Consider the following 27947-nt stretch of genomic DNA (forward strand, 5'->3'; position numbering starts at 1 on the left):
GAAGGCCTTACTGGGGATACAGTACTGCTGGCATTCAGCCCTGCCACTGCAATGGAGAATGAATTTGTTTTCAGTAGTGATACAGCAGCTTTAGATCCAGCCACTGATCCATCAGCATCCACGATGTTTCCAGAATCTAATGAAAATGAGCCTGAAGGCTTAACTTTTTATCACATGGATCTCTATGAATCAAAGGGAAGATTAGAAATCTTTCCTGAAGAGCCAGCTGGAAGAGGAGATGGGGTTCTAGGCGAAACCAGTGAAGTGTCAACAGGGCCAGGGGAAGATTTTCGCAGTTCTGACCGAAGTGCATATGACTTGGAAAAGGAAGTTGATGAACTAACAAAGCTATATGGACTTGATGAGGATAAAGAAATAGATCAGGAGCTTCTTGGTGGGAATATAGCTACAGCTGGGATTTTAGAGAGCAAAGAGACACCAGCTCTCAAGGAAGATGTAGCAGCGGGATCATATGGCTCCATATATAATGCACCAAAGAGCAGTTCACCAGTAAACGGCTCTCAGCATAAAGAACACATGGAAAGCACAGAGGAACAGGAACTTCCTGGCAAGGATTCTCAAGATGAATCTCAACACCTACACAATGCGAAAGCATATGATGAGTTGCATAATCATGCAAGTTCCAAAGAAGAGCTTAGGAGTGATGACAGGCAAGATGAGCAGAGTATTCAACCAAACAGTGAAGAGGAAGCTGCTGATATTTATTGTGCTACTTGCAAGATTCCAATTAGAGCCTTTGACAAATTGTTTGGCGATCATAAGGAGCATGAGGTGACCCAGCTTTCCAATGCAGTGGAAAGTGCAAAGGTAAGAATAATCCACATGGTCTCTTCCATTATTCTGCATATCTGTTAAATAGTGTTCACGCCTATTAATAATGATGCTCTGTTTGGTAGGAGGAGATTCAGAAAAACATGTGTAAATTAGAAGAACAGGTTACTGAAATGGAAAACTTTGCCAGTCACTTGGAGGAAATTTTCATTACTGTAGAGGTGAGCAATTTGCTCGTTGATTAACTCCGCAGTGTGGGACCAGCTGAGTACACAGCTGTTTTGACAAGACTGCAGTGTTCACTTTTATACAGGATGAGTAATTACAGCAATAGAGGCCATGGTTACCGTGCACAAAATGCAACATGATACAATGCACTGCAGTATATCAAGGACTAGATTCAATCTTAGCTTATTCCAGCTCATCCCAGGGTGCCTGGCCCCGATAGTGGAAAATCTGAGTAGAATAAGGTTGCAGTAGCACAAGGTAGTGGACGGTGGCTACAGCCAGGCCACGCTGCCTGAACAGTAAAAAGCTGCTGGCCAGGAAGCCCAGATTTGCACTTAAATCTTCCCTCCCACTGGACCCCCCACTTCAGGAGCGTGAGGATATAAGCATTAGCTGCTCAGCTCCCCTAGAGTGAATGCATGAATCCCCAATGGGGTGCTACGGTTACCCCCAGTGCAAATATATAGGTGGAAATACCTACTTATTGTAACTGGAATGTGCACCTATTCGTGTTTCTAGGTTTTAGTTTAGAGGCTGCTTTTATTCCTCACACTATTGTTTTATTACACCTTGCTATGTTTGTATTATATCTGGCATGAATGTCTAGCATCCCCAGTGCCTTTGTGGGGGGTGAGGGAGCTTAATAAATGGTTATAAAATATGGTCATTATTTATAATCTAATGATAATATTACAGAGTCTAGTAACTATTTATATGTAACAAGATTGTCTTAGTTGTAACAATCACTTTGGTTTGATATTAGTAAGATTTTCCTTCTTACTGACCTCAGTGGGCTTTGATGAATGAAATAAAACCCAAATGCCTTCCAGGAAAATTTTGGGCGCCAAGAGCAGAACTTTGAGATGCATTACAATGAAGTGATGCAAACCCTAACTCAGAGATATGAAGAAAAGGTAGAAGGCCTTGGGGAAGAGAAGAAACAGAAGCTAGAAACCTTGTATGGGCAACTGGTCAGTTGTGGAGAAAATCTTGACACCTGTAAGGAGCTGATGGAAACAATTCAAGAGATGTGCAAGGACAAGGAGAAAGCTGATTTTATAAAGGTAAAGTAATTAAACTGGCAAGACCCCTTAAACATGGTCTGTTTCCTCACAATTCTGCCCAGTCACGAGTAGAAGGATCCAGCATTAAGATCATGAGTGATGGACTTTCCATAGAACATTCAAAGCTGGTCATGCACTCTACCTGCTATGTTTATGATGATGTCAGTGCTCCAGGTGCTTTGCACATGGTACTAACTCAGTCATAAGAAGTTCAACATTACTAACATTCATCAGCAGAGGTTTGTCACTGGTAAACTCAATGATTCATGAGTGTCATTCTGACTTGGAGAAAATACTGTTTGTTCTCCAGGTCTAACCATGTAAGAAACATTTGAAGTGCTTAGCAGTGTTCATTGCTGCATACAGTCTTAAATTTCTAGCTCTAGTTTGGGCTCGCAGAGGCAGATTAATGCATCGGTAGGATGTTGTTTCCCATCACTTTGTTTTGCTCATTTTGCCAGGAAGTTCAAATATGCAGTTAAATAGGAGGCCCCAACTGCACACACGAGGGACTCCTGCAAAATGATTAATGAAACCTGCCACTGAAGCAACTTAGAGAAATATTTTTCTTTGACAGGTGCCCCTCCTCTGGGAAGATAACAGGAATTTTCAAAGTTGATGAGTGATCACTCTAACTTGAACTGTCCCATGATTGGTGTGTGTGGGTTGTGGGGGGAGGACTGGGAAACAATTCTGTAGCACAGCAGCAGCAACTTCAGAACTGGACATTGCAAAACATAACATAACACCATATATCACTTGAAGTCTAACCTAGAATATCAGGGTTGGAAGGGACCTCCGGAGGTCATCTAGTCCAACCCTCTGCTTAAAGGGGGACCAATCCCCAACTAAATCCCCAAATCCTGCCCTAAAGCTTTGAACTCACAATCCTGGGTTTTGCAGGCTAATGCTCAAACCACTGAACTATCCCACCCCACCTCATGGATCTTTTCTATTTTGATCATTTTGATTTGGCCTATTGAGGTGCTTTTCATGCTCTGACATTCCCCTTTTCTGCTGCCTCATTGGGAATAGCCCAAAGCAGTTTTGCATTAGCCCTAGTAGCCATTTTTTCAATTTCTTCTGTGGTCAGAATGCTCCCCTCATGTAGCACTAAGGGCTTGGCTACACTTACAAGTTGCAGCGCTGGGAGTTACAGCGCTGCTCATGCAGCTGTGTAAGGGCCAGCGCTGGAGTGTGGCCACACTGACAGCTACCAGCGCTGCAGTGTGGCCACACTTGCAGCACTTTCCAGCGCTGTATTGAGAGGTGCATTGTGGGCAGCTATCCCACAGAGCACCTCGTCCCATTTTGGCGCTGAGTATTGTGGGAAGGGGAAGGAAGTGTGCGGGTCATTCCGCTTCCTGTTTGCCAGCGCCCCGTGGTGCATCGCTTCACATCCCAGCATTCACTCTTTCCGGCAGCGTTTGGCGCCATTGTGAGTGTCTTTCTGTTACTCTCTGTGAATCGCGATTTCTGTGGCAAATGGAGCCCGATCTGCTGAGGACTCTGCTGATGAGTGTCACCAGCACAACACGTTTGGCAGTCGAGCTATTCCTTCAGCTCCAAAGTGACAGTGAGGAGTCCGACGATGATATCAATATGGATTTGTCTGCGACACTACAGTGCTTGCGGCATTCACGGAAATGCTCAGCACCGTTCAACGCCGCTTTGGCGCCCGGGAAACAAGCACTGAGTGGTGGGATCACATCGGCATGGAAGACTGGGATGATGACCAGTGGCGGCAGCACTCTCGTATGAGAAAAGCCACTTTCATGGGACTGTGTGCTGAGCTCGACCCACTCTGCGGCGCAAGGACACAAGATTGAGAGCTGCCCTGACGGTGGAAAAGCGGGTGGCTATTGCAATCTGGAAGATGGCAAATCCAGACAGCTACCGGTCGGTCGGGAACCAGTTTGGTGTGGGAAAGTCGACCGTGGGAATCGTTTTGATGCAAGTTTGCAAGGCAATTAATCGCATCCTGCTAAGAAAGACCGTGACTCTGGGGAGCGTGCAGGACATTGTGGATGGCTTTGCACAAATGGGTTTCCCTAACTGTGGAGGCGATAGATGGGACGCATATTCCTATTCTGCCCCACCTGGCATCAGAGTACGTTAATCGTAAGGGTATTTCTCTATGGTTCTCCAGGCGCTTGTGGATCACCGGGCGTTTCATTGACATTTACACAGGCTGGCCCGGACAGGTGCATGAGGCACGCATCATCCGGACCCGCGGCCTGTTCAGGAAGAGGCAGGCAGGGACTTTTCCCAGACAGGAAGATCACAGTAGGGGATGTCGAAATGCCCACTGTGATCCTTGATACCCGTTACTGCCTTGGCTCATGAAACCCTATACGGGGAAGCTTGACAGGAGCAAGGACCGGTTCAACTACAGGCTGAGCCGGTGCAGAATGACTGTGGAGTGTGCTTTTGGGTGTTTAAAGGCTCGCTGGAGATGTTTGTATGGGAAGCTAGACTTGGGGGAAAGCAGCATCCCCGCGGTTATAAGCGCTTGCTGTACCCTCCATAATATTTGTGAAGGGAAGGGTGAAACATTCAGTGAGGCATGGACCACCGAGGTTCAAGTCCTGGAGGCTGAATATGCACAGCCAGAGAGCAGGGCTAATAGAGAGGCCCAGCACAGGGCTTCAAGGATTAGGGATGCCTTGAGGGAAGAATTTGAGGCTGAAAGCCAACAGTAATGTTTGCTGCCTTGCATGGGAGTGAATTGCACTGCTTACACTGTTATTCTATTATCCATAATAATAATATGATTTGCAGTGCCTCTTTCTTTACTGGGCTAAGGTATCTTTCACTATCTGCTATAATAAAGACTGTTTTCAAAGCCAAGAATTGTTTTATTGAAAAGAAAAACTTCCTTGACAGACAGACAGACACACAACATTTCATTAACACAAGAGGGCAATGGTGTGGGTTGGTGAACTGTACAGTCACAAGTTTGCATATGCCATGTCTGGATTGCTGTTTAATGAATCCTGCACTTCAGGGTTCATATACTGCATGGTGATGGGGTTGAATGCAGAGGGTAAGGGTGGTGGTAGGTATCAGGGCTGGTTGGGGAACGTACAGGTGTTGGAGGCAGCTGGTGGTGGTAAGAGCCTGGATGCTGGGGAAAGGTGGTTTGAGCTGACATTGGGGCACAACGCACAAAGGACGGGCGGGTGGGGAGTAGCACGGTAGTGCTCTGCTTGCATGGCAACGAGTGACTCTATAGACTCCGCTGCGCTCCAGGATGCTTAGCAGCCGCTCCGTGCTTTTCCTCTTGGCCACTGCATTTCTCTTGCGGGTCCTGCTTTCTTTCTCTCGCCACTCCTTCAATTCTTTTCTCTCTGTAGCAGAGTGCTGAAGAACAGTTTTCAGCATGTCCTCTTTGCTCTTTCGGGATTTTTCTCAAATTTTGAAGCCTCTGTGATGTTGAACATCTGGGCAGTCCAGTACTCAAGGTCACTGTAGACACAAAAATGACAACATTTAACACGGGCAGCATTGTATCCACTATCTCCAGACATGAATTGTTACACTGAGGAGTTCTCACTTGCAAGTTCTCACTTGCATTCTTTATCCCAAAGGAAAACACAACAGAAGCCACGAAATGGTGAGTGAGGAGTGTTTACTTATATAGGGAGAAGAGGGGCTTGAGTGAGAGGGAGCTGGTTGCTTGGGTAATCTGGAGTGCTAGAGGGGTTGAGTGAAGATGCAGATGCAGGGTGATCTTATCTCCTATCTCTTCACTAAAGAGTCTCCCAACATTTTTCACAGGACTTAATCCTGGAAGATGTTTCCCTACTGCAGTCACTAGGGAACAGCGGGGCTCTTTTAGAGCAATGTGGATTCCGCCGGGACCCTATGCGGCGTGCCTGTGTTCAGAAATGGTCCCCACTGGCCGAAGAGTGGCGCGGACGCGTCACCGTCACTGGGACAAGGGACACAGTGGCTCTGCCTATAAACCTGCGCAGGCATATTGCCCACGCTCTGGATGAAGCTTTTGCTGAGATAACTGAAGCAGATTACCGCGACGTGATAGACCACATCAACGGGCTATTCCACATCTAGACGCTGCCATGCATGCATCCATAACCCCCCTTCCTCTCCAGAAACATTTCCACCCAGAAAATAAAAGCCGCTTACCGGTACCCCGCTCCTCTGCTTGTCCTTCTGCAACTGCTGGCTGCTGCGATTGGGTACTTTCCTCCTGGCTTGAGAAGAGCTCCTGGCTGCATGCCTCCAGGGAATCTGCGGTTTCTTCCCCCATCCCAGGAGCTTCACTCGCGGTTTCTTCTCCCCCCCCCGCAGCCTCCTCCTGTCCCCCAGCCTGCTCAGAAGTGTCCATCGTTACCCTGGGATTGGCAGTGGGGTCACCCCCAAGTATCTTGTCCATCTCCCTGTAAAAACGGCAGGTCGTGGGAGCAGCTCCGGATTGGCGATTACCCTCGCGGGCTTTGTAATAGGCACTCCGCAGCTCTTTAACTTTCACCCTGCATTGTAGTGCGTCCCGTTCATGGCCCCTATCCAGCATGGCCCTTGCTATCTGCTCAAAGATATCGTAATTCGCGCAGCTGTGCCTGAACAGATGCCTCACCCCAAACACTGATGAGGTCCTGCAATTCACCTGTGCTCCATGCTGGGGCTCATTTGGTGGAGGCATGGTTACCTGTAACCTGTAACTGATTAACTGATTGCACTCCACACCTGGCTGCAGCAAACAGGAAGGAGATTTTTAAATTTCCCGGGGCATTTAAAGGGCGGGTCACCTGAGGCAAGAGCAGTAGAGTGCAAACTGATGTGCAGAGTGGCTGAACAGGAATTCTGGGATAGCTCCTTATTCCCTGGAGGACAGGTAAAGCGCTGGTGAGTGTCCACACCTGCTGAGCAGCGCTGGTGTCACCAGCGCTGCACTCCTTATACCCCTGCCGGGATGGGTTTTCAGCCAGCGCTGCAACCAGGGAGTTGCAGCGCTGGTTGTGCCCTGCAAGTGTGGACGGGGTGTTAATTGCAGCGCTGGAAAGCCTCCACCAGCGCTGCAACTTGTAAGTGTAGCCAAGCCCTGAGGGGAGGAAATAGATGTTGATCACAAACTCCTGCAGCCAACAGGTTCAGGCATGCTGCTCAGATTGAGATGGAGCAGCACATGCTGTGACCTGGACTCTCCACTGGCTGCATCTCTATATTATAGATGAGAATGGCCACAGCCTGCCTCCCTGAATTCAAATCAGAGTGGCCCTCAGACTCCTGGAAAATCATGAGCCTGCCCTAAGTTAGGCAAAATTTGGGCAGCTTTGTCTTATATTAATGGGTGGTGCTCAGTCTCCATCAAATAAGTGTCCATCACAGGGAGTGGAGGGCATTGTAATTTCTACAGGAAAAGGAGACAGATCATTCAACAAATGTACCTTTCCTTCATATCTGCAAAGAACATCCAGATCTCTCCACAGATTGTCCTTTCACCTCAGAGATGCTGCTTGTTCCTGCTAGAGCCAACCTGTGGGCATGATAGCAAGTCTTTGCACTCTTGATTTAGTAGAAGCTAGGTGTGGGGACAGAGGTTGGTTGGTGATGATTTACATCCCATGCAATCCTATTGCAAATTAGCTCAGGATCTGGTCAGCTGAAAATAAGAGTAAGCCTGAGCTTCGTTCTTGGTATCAGAAGTGTTATGAGAAAACAAGCTCTTTAGCTTTACGTGGCAACATTTAGAACAAAATCAGTCAGACAAATCTGGTCTTGTATAGTCTGCTTTTGGGTTAATAAGCTAAATTGCTCCTGTGTACGTGGAAGACTTTCTAGCTTTTTCTCTCTCTCTCTTTATAGGCTGCAGTACCAGTGGTGGACAGGTAATATCAACAGTATTTTGTTTTGCTTTTCACTCCTTCTCATCCAAAATAATCTTCTGAAAACGCTAACGTTGGGCATCCCGTGTTCTCAAGTATTTACTGATTTTGTGACAACGTTCTATCTTTGATGGGATGCTCCGAATGTTACTGACGCTAGGAATTAGAGCTCTGCGAGTCTTTCATCATTCTAGTTTAAACTGCTGCTGGAAAAGTCTCCAAAACAAGTTTAACAGCTTGAAACTGACTCTGAACTAATTGAATAAAGCACATATATAAGACAGAGCATAACTAAATCAGTGTCACTTTGCTTTAGTGATAGAAAACTGATTGCAGTGACTGAAAAATAGGATTGCTCAAGTCTTAAAGAAATGCTCTGGATACAAAATCTGCCTAAACTGGGCTCTCTAAATACACAGATTAGTAACAAGCTTATTTATACATTAATAAGGAGGTTTAGTAAATGCAGCCAGGGGGTGCTCAAAACTGATAACATGAAATATAGTAATGGTCAGGAAAGAGCCCTGGGATATGCCAAATCAATTGCAAAATGTATGTTTTAATTCACTTCAGTCCATCATAAAAACAAGTAGAAGAAAAAAGTGTCGGCTTTGTCTTTTTAACGACCGTATAGCACCTAGTCCACTGAGGCCCTGACCTGGTTACTGTAATATGAATAATAAACAAGAATGCAGTTTTTGGAGGCAACAGCTTGCTTCCTTCAAAATTAGAGATTTAGGGGAAAATGTTCTCAGTCACCTGCTTAATGGGACCACCCTATCTAGCATGCCAGCCAAACCAGTGCAAGACCAAGAGTGACAAGGGGATGGATTGTAAGAACTAGCAGCAGAATTTCGCCCAATTTGGATATAACAAAATGTGAGCACTAATCTTATGCAGGTCTGAGAATACATTTCTGAATACATGATGTGAGCAAGTGACAAATGGAAGCCAAGGTACGTCTTATGCAACCATCTAGACATTGTTTAAGAAAGGACTTTGCTCTCTTTTTAGTGTATCAGATAAGGCAGCTTCTTTATTGAATGGTAAAATAAAGAGCTCTCTCTGCTTGTTAACACTGATGTTGTAGCCTGAAGGATCTCTCAGAGAGGATGGTACTATCATCTTATAGCAATTAGGCTCTTTTACACTTACAGGCTGGGAGAATTTTTAAAAAAAGATATGGATTTAGTGCTTTCAACACTGCCAGACTTTGAAGACAGAGTCATAGATTTCTCTGATGTTCAACAACTAATGGATTCCATTAATACCATCGCAGGTACTCATTCTATTTGATCCTTATTTCAATCCTATTTAAAACTCATTATCAAGGTCATGTTGAATGGAACCTATTATTTATTCCTGGGGGAATTCTGCATCACTGTGCATGCGTAGAATTCAGGGCCCCCGCAGATTTCTTTGCTTACCCACAGAAAAATGACTTCTGATGGGGAAGCAAAGGGAAGCCACAAGAGCGGTCATGTGCCTATTCCCTGGCAGTGCAGACAGGTTGGTTTGGGCACCCAGAGCAGCCAGTAGATACATAAATCACCACCTGGGTGCAGGGGGTAGGGCTGGGTAGTCATGTGTGTGTGTGAGAGAGAGAGAGACACTCTGTCTGTTGCAGCACGCTCAGTGTGGAGGGGCAGGGCTTTGGGGTGTTTCTGAAGAGGTAGGCATGGGGCAGACTCTGTTCCCTCAGGCAGAGGAGAATGTAGTAGCCTGCCTGCATAGTGAATTTTTCCCATTGTTCTTAGTGAATTCCCCCAGGAGTATAAAACAGGTGTAAAAATTTCAAGGCTCCTTTACATTGTCAGAGTGGTGTAAAGGAGCTTTATTGTAAAGGACAGTATGGCCTTATGCTGCTTTAGTGATCAGAACAGGTCTAAATTTTTGGACTGAAAAAAATTCCTATCAAAACCTGCTCCATGAACTGTTTTCTACTGACCTTTTTGGAGATGGTCAGTAGCCAATATAAATTGTGAGTTTGAGTCTCCAGCCCTTATTTGCTCTTCAGTTGCCTATGATGTAACATTGAGCAGATGGCTGCATATATTTGTTGACTAATAATTAGAAGAAAAGGGTCAATACTAGCTACATTAATATTAGATGGGGGGGGTTGTGATTTCCTCCAATGCGCCCCACTCCCATTCTCTATCCATTGTAGTCTAAATAAATTACCAAAATAATTGAAACTAGCTGGATTATATTGCATTATTTTGACAAAAATATGCAGAATTTTGCAAATTTTAAAATATTGTGCACAGAATTTTTAATTTTTTGGTGCAGAATTCCTCCAGGAATAATTATTTCTTTTAAAGGGTACTTGCAAGGACAAAAAGTTAGCTTGTGTGCTTATATATTTTGTTTGTTTGTATATTTATGATGGATAAAAGACGCTTGGAAGTTATTGTCATAGATTTTTTTTCCTGCTTGTTTTTTAACCTTAGAATTATCAACACTGTCAAGTATGGTCTTCCCCAGTTTTGCTGGGTGACATTATTGGAAGACTCAGAGAAGTGGGTTCAGAGTTTTCTCAGCTTTTCCTTGAAGTAGCAGTGGTGCTGACTTTGTAACAAACTTGTCTACCCTTCCAGCAAATTGTACTAAATGGAGATTAATAAAAAACAAAAACAAAAGTTTAAAGCAGTTTGAACCACTTCTCTCAATTAATCAGATTTCAGTTGCTTGCTCTCCTGATGTTACCCTGTAGTTCTCCAGTCATCCCTGGAGTCCACAAAGGAAAACAGGGTACATAAGGTTTGACTTTCTAATTATTAAAAAAAAATCCCCATTGAAAATAAGATCTTTCAGGCCTTCTTTATGTATCATAAAGAGTCAGAAAAGGCATGGCACTTTTTTTTTCTTGTTGCTGGTCACCTTTAAATGTTGTATTGAAATGTTTGTCATGTAACCTGTTTGCCCTTGAGCATTATGCAAGTCAAGTATTTAACATGTTCGCTCACGTTTGTGCATTCAACATTACCTCCAGAGGCTCCTAAATACTGGAACTAAAAGCTTTATCTGTTGGTAGTATAGTGTTTAGATGTTCCTTGTAATTATTAGCACTGGGAGCACTGGCTGTTGGGAGTCTGAAAGGACAGGAAACAGGAAGGAGAAGGGAGGAATTGAGGAGGCAGAGTGAGAGTTACAGAAGGTGCAGCAGCAGCTTGGAAAAGAGGTTTCCACTTTAAAAATAAAGTCCTGTTGAAGTTTGTTCGTACCTTGCCTGGTTGATAGAACAGGTAGGCAATAGTGCAGATCACTGTAGACTTCTCTGCTGCAGCATCCTTCATCCTGTTAGCTCTGCATCCTGTGTGGTATGAAACAGCTTCCAGTTTTCCCTCCCTTTTTCACAAAGAGTAAAATTAACTTATATGCACAGGGCCTGCAGCTCTCAGGACAACCAAGTTTAGGGAGCTGCTGTAGGCTGAGGTTTATGTTTTTGTTGATTTAAAGCAAATCCCCAGAAGTGGGTGAGTTTGGACCAAACACTAAGGGGCCTGGTTCTCATTCCCACTAGTTTTACACACTGACTTTAATGGTGTTACTCATGATGCACACCAATGTTCGTGAGGGTAGAATCAGGCCCAGTGTGTGTAGACTCTAATCAGAGTCAGGGCTCTGTGCTAACATGGGGCTGGTCTATGCTGTGCAGCAATGTGTAGAGTGTGTGTGTGTGTGTGTGTGTGTGTGTATGTGTGTAAATAGAGCATGCTAAGTGTTGCACTCTAACAGCTCCGGGTAGACCCTGCTGATGTGCTCTGAAAGGTTCCAACATTAGTATTGTACTGTTTGCAATAGGACTATGTCAATGCACACTAGGTACCTTTTTAGTTTTTCTCTGATAGTAACATACCATGCTTCCACTGAGGGAAAGTACCCTCATGCCATTTAATGTTCCTCTCCATCACTGACGTGTTCATAAACTGAAATATCTGTCTTCATTTCAGCTCCTTCTGCTCCAGTGATAAATCCCCAAGCTCCCAACTCAGCGACTGGCACCTCTGTGAGAGTATGCTGGGGCCTATTCTCAGATGACACTGTCGAATTCTACCAGCTATATTATAAACAAGTCAGTGATGACACACCTAGTGAGGAGCAGGCTGGTAAGAAGGGACATGTAGGCTCCAGTTCAGAAAGCGACTGGCTTCTGAAACCATCTTCAACAGCAGTCTCAAAAAGGGTTTCAGTGAATACAGCTGAACCTGCTGCTGCTAGTGCTCCGGGGATGGGTAGCTGATCTAACCTGAGGTATTTTAGAGCACAGCTCACCAGATTATCTACACGGCAACTTAAAAAACCACAATCATTTTGCAGTTTAGCTCAATGCCAAAAATAGGCTGCAACTCTCCCCTCCTGCCCAGCCACCCCAGTTACAAAATTGCATTAGCTAATCCTGTTTGTAAGACCGCTTGTTGAAAACAGTTCCAGAGCACAGTCAATTTTCCAGCATAGATGGAGGCCTGAGACAGGGCTGTCTAGAAAGGAATGGGTTGTTTAGAAAGGAAAGCCAAGCCCATGTAAACTTTACAAGATCCAAATAATGAAAACTACATTCTTTGAATGGCCTCTGCACATTTCCGCTGTTGGGATAAATTGACAGTGCTTGGGAATGTGCGGAGTCCATCCTGAAGAAACTCCACTGACAGGCGAGTAACCATCATTTATTTTTGTTTAGTTTGGGTAGTATTAATGCTACAGAAGATGATGCTTTTATGTACCCATATAGGATAGATGGATGCAGGCACCAGCAACTGTGCCATGACTGAGTTAGCAATGTGATCTCAGAGCTAGTCAAACGGACAAGACCGAAGAATGATGTGATACTCAGCTCAGAGGCACAATAAAAAGCAATGTTTTCCAGCAGTTGGGGCCATGGTTCAGAAGGATGAATGTCTGTGTAAAGGAACTGCATGAATACCTGGTGTTTTTTATTTCAGAGCTCATGCTAAAAGTGAAAGAAGCATACTGCACAGTAACTAAACTGGTGCCAAATACACAATATGAATTTTGGGTCAGTGCTTTAAACACCGCCGGCGTCAGCCCAGTGAGTGAAAGAGCAGTTTATGTGACAGGTAAATGTACTTAATGACCATAATATGAGTAAGTGACTTTAGTATTGAAGTTAATGATAACTCTCTGGATTTTATAATAATACTTTATTCAAACTGATTCTGCTGGCTTGGTGCTTTTAGTGCTGTGTAACTCCATTGGATTCAGTGGTGTTACTCCTGATTTATACTAGAATAATAAAGAATGGGCATTCAAGGACACAAAACAAGGTATTGGCTAAGCTAGAAATGGAACCCAGCTCTGCTGGTTCCTATATCTAAGCAATGGACAATGCTACTCTCTCTTCACCGTTTGTAAAGTTTTTGCTATTTTGTCCACCTGGCCGCACTTTGTAATCGCAGGGCAGTAAAGTAGATTTTGATTCGTGATTAGACAGAGCCACAACGTTCAGATCCAGATCATTCAGGAGTGCTCAGGTTTAATTTTAACTTTTTTTAAAAAGCAAACGTGAGTGCAAGGAGCACTTTTGAATAGGCAGTGCTATCAGACTAGAGGCAATTTAAGTAGAGTCTATGGAATGCCTCATAAAATCTGAAATGCATCAGAATCAAGCGCACAGTCAACTTGTGGAACTCCTTACCTGAGGAGGTTGTGAAGGCTAGGACTATAACAATGTTTAAAAGGGAACTGGATAAATTCATGGTGGCTAAGTCCATAAATGGCTATTAGCCAGGATGGGTAAAGAATGGTGTCCCTAGCCTCTGTTCGTCAGAGGGTGGAGATGGATGGCAGGAGAGAGATCACTCTCTCTCTCTGTTAGGTTCACTCTCTGTTAGGTTCACTCCCTTTGGGGCACCTGGCATTGGCCTCTGTTGGTAGACAGATACTGGGCTAGATGGACCTTTGGTCTGACCCGGTACGGCGGTTCTTATGTTCTTAGTCCCTGGTTTGCTGTTCTCTTTCCTAACACATTGGCATCTAGCTCCCCAAGAGCAATTTAGAGTGAAGTCCTCTCTCCAGAATATCTCTTAGGGCCTTAGGATAGCTGGCTGATGCTCTATTGTTTTAAATTAATAATCCATGCAGTGAAGATAAAGGACAATGGCAAGGATAAACCCACATTAAAAAGAACAGGAGTGCTGGACCAGCAAGGATTCGCATTTCGTTCTGATCAATTTGTTTTGTGGTTGCTATCGGAACTTTAACAGGTCAAAGAACGCTTCTGACTAGCACTGGCATTTATCTACCCAAGAGTTTTCTGTACATTGGGGAGGTCATGAATGATTTTAACATTTAATATCAAATATCAATTCTGTGGAAATTAAACAACCCAGGAATGTTATTTACAAAGCATGTTTATAGATAATCCCATAACAAAATGGCTTAGAATCTATTTTATCTACATTTTAGCTCCTTCACCGCCTATCATTAAAAGAAAAGAGAGCCGAAGCTGTGAAAATGCAGCACTGGTGTGCTGGGAATCTGGAAACATGAATCCTGTTGACTCCTACACCGTTGAATTGTCCAAACTAACAAATGGAGAGAATGGAGATATCATTACAGAGTGAGTCAGTCATCTATCACACAGTTTGGGGATATGAAACAATGCTGTCATATGACATGCAGTATATTTCAAAGCACTTTTAGGTTAAAAAGATGAGACAATATACCCTGAAATATACGAGTGGATGATGCACAGCACAAGCGTTGGAGAATCATGAGCGTGTTCCCTGTTTCCTGACTGGATAAGTTCCACTCCTATTAGTATTTTGGTGTGAACACATACAGAAAACAGACTTAAAATTTGCTTTCCATATAAGAGAGGAGTCACTTTCTGTGACGTTAGTAAACTTGATTGCACAAATGTTTATGCAAAGTGAATTTATAAGGAATTAGAATGTGGGTGAAGTGCAGTAACTTTAAAATCTGAATAAACAGGCATTTCCCCCTCCTCTATTCACTCTGGTAGCAGCTAAGCTGGAAAGAGTAAAATACTGTAAATGGTTCTAGGTTTAAAGAGAAGCTAATCATTTAATTGTGTTGTTTGGAAAATAGCTTCAAAATAACTTACCTTTATTCTGCATCTTTTAATTTTCCATTTATTTATTTTCTACAGATCTATTGTTGGAATTCCTAATTGTGAAGCTCTAATTCAACTGGAGCCAGGACAAAGTTATATCATCTCTGTAAGAGCAGTAAACATGGGTGGCCCAAGCGAGAGAAGTGAACCTGTCTCTATCCACACCACAGGTGCTGTGATAAATCTCTAATCAGCTTTAAAAGCCTGATCCAAAGCCCACTGAAATCAATGGAAAGATTGCCACTGATTTCAACAGGCTATGGATCAGGCTCTAAATCTCTTGCATCTAGTCACACTTCTGGTATTTCTTGTGAACTGAATTTCTTGTAATAGTAAATATCTCATTTTAACGCTACATTTCAAAATGATATTTGTGGCTTATATTTGTTGCTTAAAAATTACTGATGTTTCAAAATGCTACTGAAAGACTAAATCAACCCAGTGACCGTGGGTATTTGCCATGAACCTACACCATGTCAAATGTTGACATGCAGACAAACCAGGAGGGCTAGTTGGTAATTTTTCTTCACTCCTAGAATTACTGCCTCATAAAGATGGCGCTTCTGGGAATTATGGAAGAATCAATCAATCAGCACTTTTCATAATAGTTACGCAAATCCCTCCTGCACAGAATTTCTATTGTTGGCCATGAGGATGATTATGTGGTCTGGTTCCCTTTACTCTACAATTGTAACCATGTTATTATCAAGTGTGTGACATTTCAACCTGCAGAAATCAATCTAGGTATTTGAAATTACAAACAGCCGCTTGACGTCTGTTGGCCCTGCACGTGTCTGCTTTCAGTAACACATGCCAATAATTGCCATGCTGTTGTTTGTATTGTATTTGCATTGAAGTAACTGCATTCTGATTATGCTGATTTCCCGTGGGATTAGTGCCAAGAGATTTACCTTCACAAAGTCTACATTATGCAAACTCCTGATATTACTGGAAACGGGAAACACAAAACTGGGATGCAAGCAGTGAAAATGGATGCCCTGGGTTATCATCAAAAAGTGCTTTTGCTGGGGATGAAACACACACTTTCATTATTACCCCTGCAGCACGTGTTGCTCTTCTCCAGCATGCCCTGGACCCAAAGCATCCCTGCTGCACCAGTGCCAGGATTGGGGGCTGTCTCATAGAAGACAGGGACAAAGGTTGTTTTACGCTACTTATGGACTTCCCCTTTGCTGGGCTGGCCAAAAGCTGCTTTGGCCCCTGGTCAAGTTAGAGTAGCCTGAGGACTGCTCTAACTTACATCCAGTTGCCTATAAACTGTCTCCAGGAATTAAAGATTAATATTTAATTAAAGATTGTCATGTGATAAAACCTCCAGGAAAATATCCAACCAAAATTGGCAACCCTACTATAAACTCTAGGTGCCATGGTGCCAGTTAGGAATAACTGAAGCTCAGCAGCCTTCACCATCCCTCCATACTCCCTAAAATATCCTGGCGTACCCCTTGCCCTGAGTGTTCCTGTAGACAGCTAAGCCTTCTCCACAATTGCCAGTGAACCTCTCCCCCCTAGATAGGAGGAGTTCCCTGGGAAGCACCTACCGTTGCTTGATAGTCATTTCACACAGTGGAACTAATGTACAGTAGCTGCACTGCAAAAATGAACTGGGCCCCACGTTTCTCTCTTTCTCTGCTGGTTATAACAGCATTAACATAAATACAAAAAAGCAGCCTTTTGCTTCTGCTGGATGGGCAGCTTCGGTTTTGCTCATTTTTGTTGGTGTGTCAGTGGCAGTGACCCAGCAGGTCTTACCTGCTACCTAGCGTAAGATTCTAGTGCAAAAAGTTCTTGACCCTACGGTGACTTCCTGAGCCCTGCTTTGGCCTCTTTGTGCTGTCTGGGGATTTCCCCAGCTGATTCTCCTTGCATAGGGGAATCCCTAGGAGGTGCAGTGCACCATCTAGCTCCACATTCCAAGGAATAAGACAGCAAGTGCATTGTGCTCTGCTGATCCCCTGCTGGCACGCTGACCCGTGGGGGCCACGCTCAGTCAGGACTAGTTTGGAGCAATCCTACACTAGGGGCCGAAAAGACCCCTGGATTGGGGAGCTGCAAATAGCTCCATTGCAGCTTCTGCAACCAGTACTTACAGGCAGCAGTTGAGGATAGAGGCCATAGTGAATAATTCAAACCCCTTTCCTAAGTCATTATTTTTTTAAAATACCTTTTGGATTATGATAGAGATGAGCCAAAACTGGAACGTCAAAACCCACCCCATAATATTTCTGAGAGGGTGTAACATCTTAATACTTGGTTCCTGACCCAACTCTTGGCTTTTGGTCCGAGGCCAGATGAGGCCTGTTTTCTGTATCAGAGTGACTTTTGGCCTGTAATGGAGGAAACTCACAAGATCAGCCTCTGACCCATTTCCAGTTCCCTAATTAACCCTAATCTGGATCCAGCCACTGCTCTCCAGCCCAGTGTTAGTTTATGTATACATTACTTAATGCAATTTTGAGGTGCTGAGACAAATAAATTACAACCATTCTGCTTTCTTGTAGGCACTTACTTTTATCTTAATGAGGACACTGCCCATCCTTTGCTGTCTGTTCTAGAAGATGGATTAACAATTGCTTGCAGTGAAATAGAAAACCTAGAATGTGATTTGTCCTTCCGTGATAACGGTTTTACAAGGTACACATAGGAATTTAGCACTCACAGCAGATGTACTTTTTTTCATAGCTGGTTGTTTTTTTGTTTACGTGCAATAATTTTAAATTCTCTTCAAAGGGCTTACTGACTTGATCTCCCTCTTTATGTTCAATCTAGGCAGAGATTAACTTCTACCATGCCAAATGAAAGCCTCAGGGCAGCATATTGCTCTTTTAGCGCTGTGTTTATAATGTATAGCATTTTTCAAAAGTGCCAATAGAATCATAGAATCATAGAATTCAAGATCAGAAGGGACCATTATGATCATCTAGTCTGACCTCCTGCTAGAAGCAGGCCACATAAGCCGATCCACCCACTCCTTTAGCAAGCGACCCCTGCCCCATGCTTCGGAGGAAGGCGAAAAACCTCCAGGGCCACTGCCAATCTTCCCTGGAGGAAAATTCCTTCCCGACCCCAAATATGGCGGTCAGCTGAACCCCGAGCATGCGGGCAAGACTCTCCAGCCATAACCTCTGGAAAAAGGTTATATCATATCATTGACCCATTGTACTATTTACCAGTGTGGCACTTAATTGACCTATTGACTAAGCCCGTTATCCTATCATACCATCTTCTCCATAAACTTATCTAGCTTAATCTTAAAGTCATGCCTTCATTTTTGGGTTCCAAATGCAAGGCACCTTAGAGGGGCCAGATTTTTCAGTGCTGAGCACCTGCTCTTTGAAAATCAGGTCCTTTATGGCATTTCAAATTGTGCCATCAAAATCACTAGTCACTTTGGAATGTGGTAGGCCATTATACTGATGTGATTCACACCATGAGCTTGATAAGAGCCAGCGGTGGGTGAAACTTATCACACAACTTTTTTTCAAGCATAAAATGCAGATTCAGCAACACTGAAGCATTTAGTAAATTAATGTGGATTACACAGAATTGTCATAGTAAATACAAATAAAAATCAAACCATTTAGTTTAGATATTTTCACAACAAAACACTGATTTTTTTTCCAGTTAGATACAACTTTGAGTTTCAAAATCTCCTTTAGTTGTATTTAAAAAACAATAACAGTTACAAATGGTCAAAATTTTAAAAAATCTTTTTGATTTTGTCAAAATAAAATATTTTGTTTGACCCGAAAGGCAATTTGGTCTGATTTTTCGATTTGCTGAAAATTTCAAAAAATTTCATTATTGATTCAATTTATGTTGGCATAACTTATGTCACTCAGGGGTGTGAATAAACCACCCCCATGATGACATAAGCGCTTGTGTGCACAGTGCTAAGTCGGCAGGAGAATGCTCTCCCGTCAGCATACAGCATCTTCACCACATGTGCTGCAGCTGCATTGGTACAGCTCTGTTTGTCAGAGGGTGGAGATGGATGGCAGGAGAGAGATCACTTATGTGTAGACATGCCCTCAATCTCAGCGCAAAGGTGATTGTTTGAAACTCCCTTCAGTGTTAGCGCTCCTGCATGCCCAGAATAGGGGTGATAGGTAGTGTAAAGAGCCACCTTTGCCTCTACACCATGCATAGGCTGAGCATAGCTTGGGAACTGAGACTCTGACCCTCAGACATTCATTTTTGACTTAGTCCCTTTTCAGTGCAGAACTCCTTTAAACGGCTTCCAGGCTATGTCGCTTTGTAAAACTACCCCAGCCATTCAGAGGGACATTGTTATTGAACTTCATATTTTTTGGCTTGCTGCTCATTTTGTAGTATCATTAGAAGTTCCTCTGTGATTGCTTCAGCTTGTGTTATATAAATTATATCGTCCTTCTCATTGCATGACACTTGCGCACGTAGACTGATCTCTTGCCTTTGAAACTCATTTCCCTTTTAATTCTCCACAGAGCTCAAAGCCCAAAGATGAATGTCACAAAAACCGCTCAAAACCATACGCTCTTAATCCGGCAGCAGTGGGATTTGAAAATTAGCATAATTACTAGATTTTTTTTTAATATAGTGATCCAACATTTGCACACTTCATAGGCTTCAAGAGGTAGTGGGAGTTCCTTCCCTCCCTCTCCTATTACTAAACACTGCCAAAGTTGCCATGGCAATGCCGCCTCACACATAATGGAACACAGGGATGTGTCTATGAGTTCTTATTCTTGCTATTCATGGATGGTGATATTTGGGGCTGTTTTTATCTGTTGCTATTGAAAGGAAAACACCTAACCTGCTTCTTACCAACAATTAACCAGGGCTAAAATTTTCAAAAATGCCCAATTGACATAGGAGCCTAAATCCCGTTTTCAACAGTAACTTAGGTACTAAGGCCCAGATCCTCACAGGTATTCAGATGCATAAGGGCCAGATTTTTAAAGGTATTAAGATGTCTAAAGATGCAGAGAGGCCCCTAGTAGAATTTTCAAAAGCACATAGGTGTCTAACTCTCACTGATTTCAACACCTTTAGGTGCCTAGTATCAGAGGGGTAGCCGTGTTAGTCTGGTTCTGTAGAAGCAGCAAAGAATCCTGTGGCACCTTATAGACTAACAGACATTTTGCAGCATGAGCTTTCGTGGGTGAATACCCACTTCTGGCTTGCATCCGAAGAAGTGGGTATTCACCCACGAAAGCTCATGCTGCAAAACGTCTGTTAGTCTATAAGGTGCCACAGGATTCTTTGCTGCTTCTTTAGGTGCCTAAACATTTTAAAATCTGGCCCTTAGGAACCTAAGATTAATTGAAAATTGGTGCAATTTAGTAGCCTAAGGGTCAGATTTACAAAGGTATTTAGGCAACTACAGATGAAGATAGGTGCCCAGCAGGACTGACAAATGTGCTTAAGCAGGTTAGAAATTTTCAATAGGAGTTAGGTGCCTGTCTCCCTTTGTTTCAGTTGAGTTGCCCACCTAAATCCATTTGAAGATCTGGGCCTAGGTCACTTCTGAAAATGGGATTCAGGCTCCAACTGTTACCCATTTGCTTAAACTGAAGCAAAAATAACTATTTTTATTAACAATTCTGAAGTGAGTTTTAAAAACTGGAATCTAGCTGCATTCATTTAAATTACACTAGTCTCAGCATTTCAACATGGCCCAACCAGGAGTCCGGAGTGCTAGGCCAAATCTGAAGGATGTGTCACTGGCCACTGTCAGAGGCAGGATATTAGACTATATGGACCACTGGTCTGGCCCAGTATGGGAATTCCCATGTGCCTTGCCCTGTGCCTATGTGAGGGCCCCCACATCCTAGCACCATTCTTCCATGTGCAGAACAGTAGTTAGCCCAGAGGATTTGAACCTCAGTGTTTTGATTTTGAGCCAAAAATTAGGCCTTTTTATAGTTAAAAGAACCAACCCACCATTGCTCAGGTGAAGCATGCATTTGCTACAGCCATACACAGTCCATTTCCAGGCACTGCCAGGTAAATATCACAGAAGCAGTATGGATACTGCATTAGTACTGGAGGTGGAGAAAGCATAAAACTTAGAACTTTTATGGAAAACATCAGGCCTTTTTGCCAATAGATGAGTGTGTGACTAAATGGCACAATGGTAAAGGAACCAGGAACTAGACGATTCTCTCCATTAAAGTCCATCCGATGATTCTGAATGGGAGTTCAGACATCCTCCTAGGGGCTCTTTTATGATGCACATAAATCGCTGGTGCTGGCACACTAATAATTCTGAACTCCGAGACTGAGTTTTTGAAATTGCTGTGAACTCTCTGAACCCTCTATTATGCCAGGATACTGAAAACGGTTCCTGTGCCAAAATCACTAGTGCTACAAGGAAATTCTGCAGCAAACTTTTTTCTGAAAGGTTATGTAATCTGAAACCAAATAATGCATTTCCTAACCCTCTAAATCAGAGACGGGCTTGCCATGCTGGCTTCTCAAACTGAATTACTATGGCAATCCTTTGTTCCCAGATGCTTGCACATCTGTTTTGGCATGTCCTCCCCTTCTTCTCCCCTCCCCACCCCCCAAACTCATACAAAATGCAGGAGCAAGAATTCTTCTCTGAAGTCAAATTTCAAGTGTCTTTCTCTGGTCTTGAGACATTTACTTGGGCTTCTAATGAACTACAGAATTGCTTTAAGTGGTTGCTGCTTAGGTGCTGCATGGCCTAGGAATTGTCTCTTGCTGCTTATGCCGCTCTTCATGCATTAAGCTCCCAGCATGCCGGGATTTTAATCATACCTAGAGGCAGCTGAGTTCTGTACTTTTGCCAGCTAAGTCCTTTGCCTTTGTAATTTACTTCCATAAAATAAAAACCGAGCCTGTAAATCTGCAATTAAAACTTATTTGTGTGATTTATCACCAGCTCTGCTCTGTGACATTGACATGAAGGGGGCCACAGCATTGATCTTTCCAGAGGAAGACTGAATACAGCTGGCTAGCCCTTTAGGACTCACTGCCCTTGATTAAGTGTAGTTGAGAAGTTTAAGTAACATACAAATTGCTAAAGGCACTAAACAAATGAATTCAGCCTCTGTCTAAAGGCCCCATGAGCCAATGAGATATAAAGACAAGTTTGAGAGGGAACAAATTCAGAAGCAGTTTTGACACCCATCCTACTCTGCATACAAATACGGGGTTAGAGTCTGCCACTCTGACTCACACTGAGTCTTATCCTATTCAGTAAGTAGCCCCATTACTTCTAACACTTTGGGATGCGTGTGTGTGGGTGGGTGAATTGGAAGGTAACAGTAAAGCCCTGGCTGCATGGGAGAAACACACATTTATAGCTAAGGGTTAGCTTGGCCATGTCCCCTGCTACACTGACAGCAAGGAGCATATTAGAAGGGTCCCAATCTTGCTTCTAGACCACAAGTGGATCATGACTGCTCTGGGCCAGTTAAGCAGATGTAGGACTCGATTCTGCTGGCAGCGTGGCACAAGGTGGCTGTGCCATACCAGAGGATTAGATCCTGGGTTTCTGTGGATTTTACCTTTACTACAATAACCAGCCTGTGGAATTTTTAGCTAAAAAACACCCTGATGGAACTGTGGCTCTTATAAAGCCTGATCCTGCACCACTGCAGTCAATAGGAGTTTTGCTATTGATGTCAATGAATACAAGATCAAGACCCCGCTAAAGCACATTTGTCTGGCTCTATGCTGCTTGCTGTATGTGCTGCTGGAAATGAAAATGCACAGTGAACAGAAACTGAAGCTTATTGCTCAAACAGTCTCTCACACAAGCCTGATTTATCTAGCCTTTTAGTTATGGTATGTTAAACCCCATCATGTTCATTATGGTATAACAACGGTGTGTACAACCTGTATCTTGGGACTCCGTTTCTAGCAAATTACTATTTGGCCTACAACCAAAAAATATATGGTGCTATTCTCTCTCTTCCTGTAAGATCTCAGCACACACTTTTATTGTATGCTATAAAACGCATAGACATACATCTAATGACTTTTTAAAGGTTTAACAGGATGAGTAAATACTTCCTTTGTATTCGCTGGGCCAGAGCCTCAGCCGGTGTAAACTGGAACAGTTCCACTGACTTCAGGAGAGCTGTGTCAGTTTATGCTTGCTGAGGAGCTAACCCACTTTGTTGACAAGTCAGCTGGATCCACTTTTATTGGTAAATATTGAATGTTTGTGCAGAAGATTTAAGCATGTTAAATGGTATGCATCTAAAATCACATGCTCTGATTTTCCTTCCCCAGATGTATTGCTATCCTGGGAAGCATGATACCATTCCAAGGGAAACATTACTGGGAGGTGGAAGTTGATGAAAATATGGAATACAGGGTCGGCGTGGCTTTTGAAAATACTCACAGACACGGGTACTTGGGTGCAAACAGCTCATCCTGGTGCATGAGGCATATTGTCACACCAGCAAGGTAAACACTCTAGGCTGCATCACTCCAGATCCTTCAGGAGCCACAGCAAAGAGAGCTGTATGTGGCATCCAGCAATGGGCAGATTACAAAAAGCCTAAGCCAGCCATTGAACAGTGTGGTTGTGAACGTCCATCTTTGGCTCTGTGAACTGGTAATGGAAAGATATATTGGAAACATTATACAAAGGTCTTTTAAGCTGCTTAATGGTTCTAGTCAGCAGCAGCCACCTCTCCATGAAGTGGGCCATCCCACATTTAAATCCAAACAAAACCAGCGTTGTAAAAGTTAGTCACAGACCCCCTTTTAGGTCATTCAAACCCCCAACTGGAAACAGCCCAGGTAATGGATCCATTTAGACTGTAAATGATGCAGGTATTTGGCTAAACCCAGAAGTACATAATTTATTTGGTTCCTTTCCCCCTGCCGAGACACTTAATGGAGATAACTAGATGCAAGGTGTCTTTCTTGCTCCTCAGCTAAGCCTGCAGGTCAGGACACAGAGAGAACACTGAGTGCTCCTGAGCACAAAGGCCATTGCCAGGGTAGCACTTCCAGTGGTATAACATGGCCCCAAGGAGGCTGTCACAGCTGTAGTCTGGTGCCTCCTTTGGGCCACTCACCAAACTGCTATAAGTGGATCCAGCCGCTGGCTCCCCATGTATGGGAGTCTCAGCAGAGCCCTGGCACTGTCCGTTTCTTGAGGTCCCTAGGCATGCTCCCAGGGTGGAGATCCTCTATCTAGCACATCCTCATGAGAGTTGCAGCCATGGGATCCACCCCAGACACCCCCTCACCCCACAGAGTAAACACGCAGTCTCCCAGAATCCACCCAAATGTGTGAGCTTTTCTGGTTTACCTCTTCAAGGCAGCACACGATAGGCATAGCATATAATATACAGACTCTTTGCACAGGAATCTACAGCATTTTTGCTCCTTAATAGCATGAGAAACGGGCAGATCTATACAAAAATAATAAACCTTACACACATTTCCCTGCCTCATTTTACTCACCGGTCCAGAGCATTCTTTGGGCTGGCGCCATCCAAGGTCCTTCTGTTGCAGTTCATGGCTTGGGCCCCGAAACATGGAGCCTTCTGCCCCCGGCTTGCCTATTCTGACCGGCCACGTTCCCCTCTTCTGCCCGAAACTTCCTGTGTGTGCCTCTCTGAGTCTTCTCCCTGCAAGTCCTTTTATCATCTCCTTCTTTGTGACCTCTCTCTCTCTTTGTCGTGCTTGGAGAATTTCCACTCTCTCCACTCCCCCCCTCCCTTCAGACAAGAGGATGAAGCATCTTCTGCCAGCTCCAGGCAACCTCCTTAGCAAATCCACTGCCCCAAGTTGCTTCATCCTGACTGGATGGTAGCTGGGTTCTAATGACCCACCATTAGGGTCTGGTGGACATGTGATGCAAAGTGATGGATACACAGCAACAGAGGGGCATTCATGATATAGCAGTTTTCACAGTAACTACTTTGCCATAGCAACCAGAATTCATAAGTCATAAACAGGTTCCATAAATCATTCCCAAGACCCCTGCTTCCCTATGAGCACCCAGGGGCAGGTGGGAGATGCAGCACACACTGCATTGGTTTGCAGCGAGCATTAAGAGCACTCCCTGAGGCATTCCCCCTGTATGCCTCACCCAGGGCACCACCACTGAGGGAGTCCCCACGCTCACCACCATTCAGTGGATCAAGAGCTCAATTTGGACCCCGGCTAGGTAACCGCCCTGTTAATATCTGGGCTCGCCTCTCACACAGAAAGGGATGCTGCTCACTCCCAGGCCAGACCTACCCAACTTATTACCTCTTCTGCCCCTGCAAGAAGGCTAGTTTGATTTCCCTGCTAAATGTGGCTAAGACGTGCAGTTAGTGACTCTGGGGGAATCTCATGAATAAGGACTTTAGGGGGAAAGATAAACTGACATGGGCAAGGCTCTTTCTGAGTCACTTCCAGGCCCTTCTTCTGGGAACACTTAGGGAAAGCAGGCTGCCTTCGAGAACGGGCTGGGAGGAGCGGGTGGTGAGGGAAGAAGCTGTCCCTTGTGAAATGCCGGATCACTTCACTGCTGCTACTGAAAAATGGTTCCCATTTTCACTCCAAAGTGCTCCCACAGGAACAAGGGCTGCGTATTCTCAATCTCGACACTGTTAAAAGGCTTGTGTTTCTGGTTGCAGCGCTCTGCACTAGGGGGCTGGTATGCGAGTGTCTGAGCAACTGTTAAAGGAAGTCTCCTTTATTTGAATGTGACTTAATGGAGGAGAAAAGGTCTGACTCCATTACAAACACCTGACTCAGCAAGCCCTGAAATCAGAACGCTGTTTGCTTGTGACGCTTAGTTGTATCTCAGGAGTCATGACTAAAGAGCTCATCATCTAGTAAATGAATATGCATAGCTAGAACCCAGTGGGTTTTCTCAGCAGAACCATTCTTGTTGAATTAGGAGTTCTTTTGAGACAAGTAGCCAGAGATGCAATTTAGAAAATACAGCTTTACAACCGGAGCTAGTTACTTTGGATGCCATCAACCCCTCCACTAAATTAGACAATCTTTGCTCAATGGGCTAAATTCCTCCATCTGCTAACAGGAGCAAGCAGTGTCATACCCCCAAAGGAGCAGGGAAGATGGTTCAGCAGCATCTACGTCCCCTGGAGCACTTTCCACAGGACTTGGGCTCAAGGGATAATAGGGCTGGATCTAGAGGGGGTGGAGTAGCACAACAGTTGTTCTTTAGACCATGCTCCTTGCCAGAGCCTGCAGCTATCCAACTGCAGATCTGAGCCGGGGATAAAGCTGCTCTAAGCAAGATTAACTTCCAGTGGATTCTACTGTGCAGCTGGAAGGGGAGGTGGCTGGTACAGCATAACTCCTATATGATGGGGGTGGCTTCTGAAGATGTACAGATGCCTATTGCACCTCAGGTCACCCGCTCATTTGAGGCCAAACCCCTGCACATGTAGCAGGGATGGGGAAAAACATTGGAGGTCAAAGCCCCCTACCTTGATTTTTCCCAGATAGGGAGAATCTGGGCCTGTGTAAAGATTGTAAGACTGAAGCTGACAACTATATACGTCTGCAGTTTTAAAGAGACTGTTCATGCTGTGGGTGGGGTGAGAGAGTCTGTACATTGTGGGTGGAGCAGGGCAGTACATACACTGTATGCAAGGAGGGACGGTCCATACATTGTGGGGCAGGGCAGAATGGGATGGTGTTGCGGGGCTGTACATACACTGAGGACGAGGTAGGGCTGTACATACACTGTGGGAAGCAGCTTCCCTCTACAAGCGGTAGGGGGCAGACAATTGTTCATTTCTTCCTATTTTAATTTGCAGGCACAAATATGAATTTTTGCACAGTGGGACAACGCCAGACATTAGGATTACAATTCCCCCCAAGAGGATTGGCATCCTGCTGGACTACGACAACTGGAAACTGTCTTTTTTTAATCTGGATATTGCACAGCACCTTTATACGTTCAACAGTCACTTCCAGCACTATGTGCACCCCTGTTTTGCTTTAGAAAAGCCTGGGGTCCTAAGGATACGTAATGGCATTGCGATGCCCACATCTATTACTCTTTTATGATCTATGGCTTGAGTGGCAGCTGCTGAGCATGGCACATCTGTGTAACAAATTGACAAAAGCCCTATACCACAATCACTTTCTCCCTTTTAAGTACACAGTTTATGCTTCAGCAAATAGTTGAAGGCCCAGTACTGCATGCAGAACTCCAGTGGAAGGCACCATCAGCTGAAGGCTTGCAGGATCAAGCCCGCAGACGGCTATATCTGTCCTATGTCATTCAGAGGCTTCATAAGCTCAGAAAGTTTCTCACCTTGCTGGAGGTGGACAGGCTCATGCTAGCACACTAAAAAAAGCAGCGTGCACACTGTGGCTTGGGCTGGAGCTCATGCTCTCAGGTAGAGGTAGCAGGAATATTTCTAGCTGAGCTGGGAGCTCGCTCCTACCTGTAGTGTAGACATTTCACAAGCTTATAAGGGTATGTTCACAGAAAGAGAGGAAATAGCTCCAGGGATTGACATCCTGGGAAAGGAAAGTCTCTTCCTTTTAGGGCACTGGTTTGAATCCAGCCCAAGCTAACAGTGACAAGCAGTTTGGTCAATGGGAAATTAGTCAGTAGGGTCAGCCCTGTTCTTAGTGGAGAGGAATTCAGATCACAAGAGCCATCACACTTAGCTCCATTGTCAGCAATCTCCAGAGAGGGCCAGGTCCAAACAGGTATGGAGATTTACCTTCCTTGTCCTTTCCAGAGGTGATCGCATCAGCTGAGGTTTGACACACAGAGGGGACATTTGAGTTGGGAGGTGTGATTCCCTACCCAGGCTTCAGAGTAGCAGCCGTGTTAGTCTGTATCCGCAAAAAGAACAGGAGTACTTGTGGCACCTTAGAGACTAACAAATTTATTTGAGCATAAGCTTTCGTGGGCACAGAATGGAACAGGAAAAGGTGGGA

At 44.3% G+C, this 27947-nt stretch overlaps 2 protein-coding genes across 4 annotated transcripts in view; one reads left to right on the forward strand and one right to left on the reverse strand.

The window, feature by feature from the left end:
* Positions 1-24718, reverse strand: part of WHAMM (WASP homolog associated with actin, golgi membranes and microtubules) — a 55001-nt gene extending 30283 nt beyond the window's left edge. Inside the window, exon 1 of one of the 2 annotated variants that reach the window (XM_039491574.1) lies at positions 24486-24718. In XM_039491574.1, coding sequence (XP_039347508.1) covers positions 24486-24671 — 186 coding nt within the window. In that variant the 5' untranslated portion in view covers positions 24672-24718. Of the gene's footprint in view, positions 1-17559; positions 17656-24485 lie in introns of those variants that run through there. The other variant, XM_039491575.1, reaches the window with a different exon arrangement.
* Positions 4-27899, forward strand: FSD2 (fibronectin type III and SPRY domain containing 2). Of its 2 annotated transcripts, XM_039491576.1 has the most exons (12): positions 4-828; positions 918-1013; positions 1851-2084; positions 7914-7936; positions 9091-9212; positions 11887-12042; positions 12877-13011; positions 14360-14513; positions 15066-15199; positions 17552-17684; positions 23298-23474; positions 26807-27899. In XM_039491576.1, the coding sequence occupies exons 1-12, from the start codon at positions 52-54 to the stop codon at positions 27057-27059; spliced, it is 2394 nt and encodes a 797-aa protein (XP_039347510.1). In that variant the 5' UTR covers positions 4-51; the 3' UTR covers positions 27060-27899. The 2 variants fall into 2 exon arrangements, with proteins under 2 accessions (XP_039347510.1, XP_039347511.1); XM_039491577.1 differs by lacking the exon at positions 918-1013.
* The last annotated feature ends 48 nt before the right edge of the window (positions 27900-27947 follow it).

This window comes from Mauremys reevesii, linkage group 10 (genome assembly GCF_016161935.1).
Source record: "Mauremys reevesii isolate NIE-2019 linkage group 10, ASM1616193v1, whole genome shotgun sequence".
NCBI classification, from domain to species: Eukaryota; Metazoa; Chordata; order Testudines; family Geoemydidae; genus Mauremys; species Mauremys reevesii.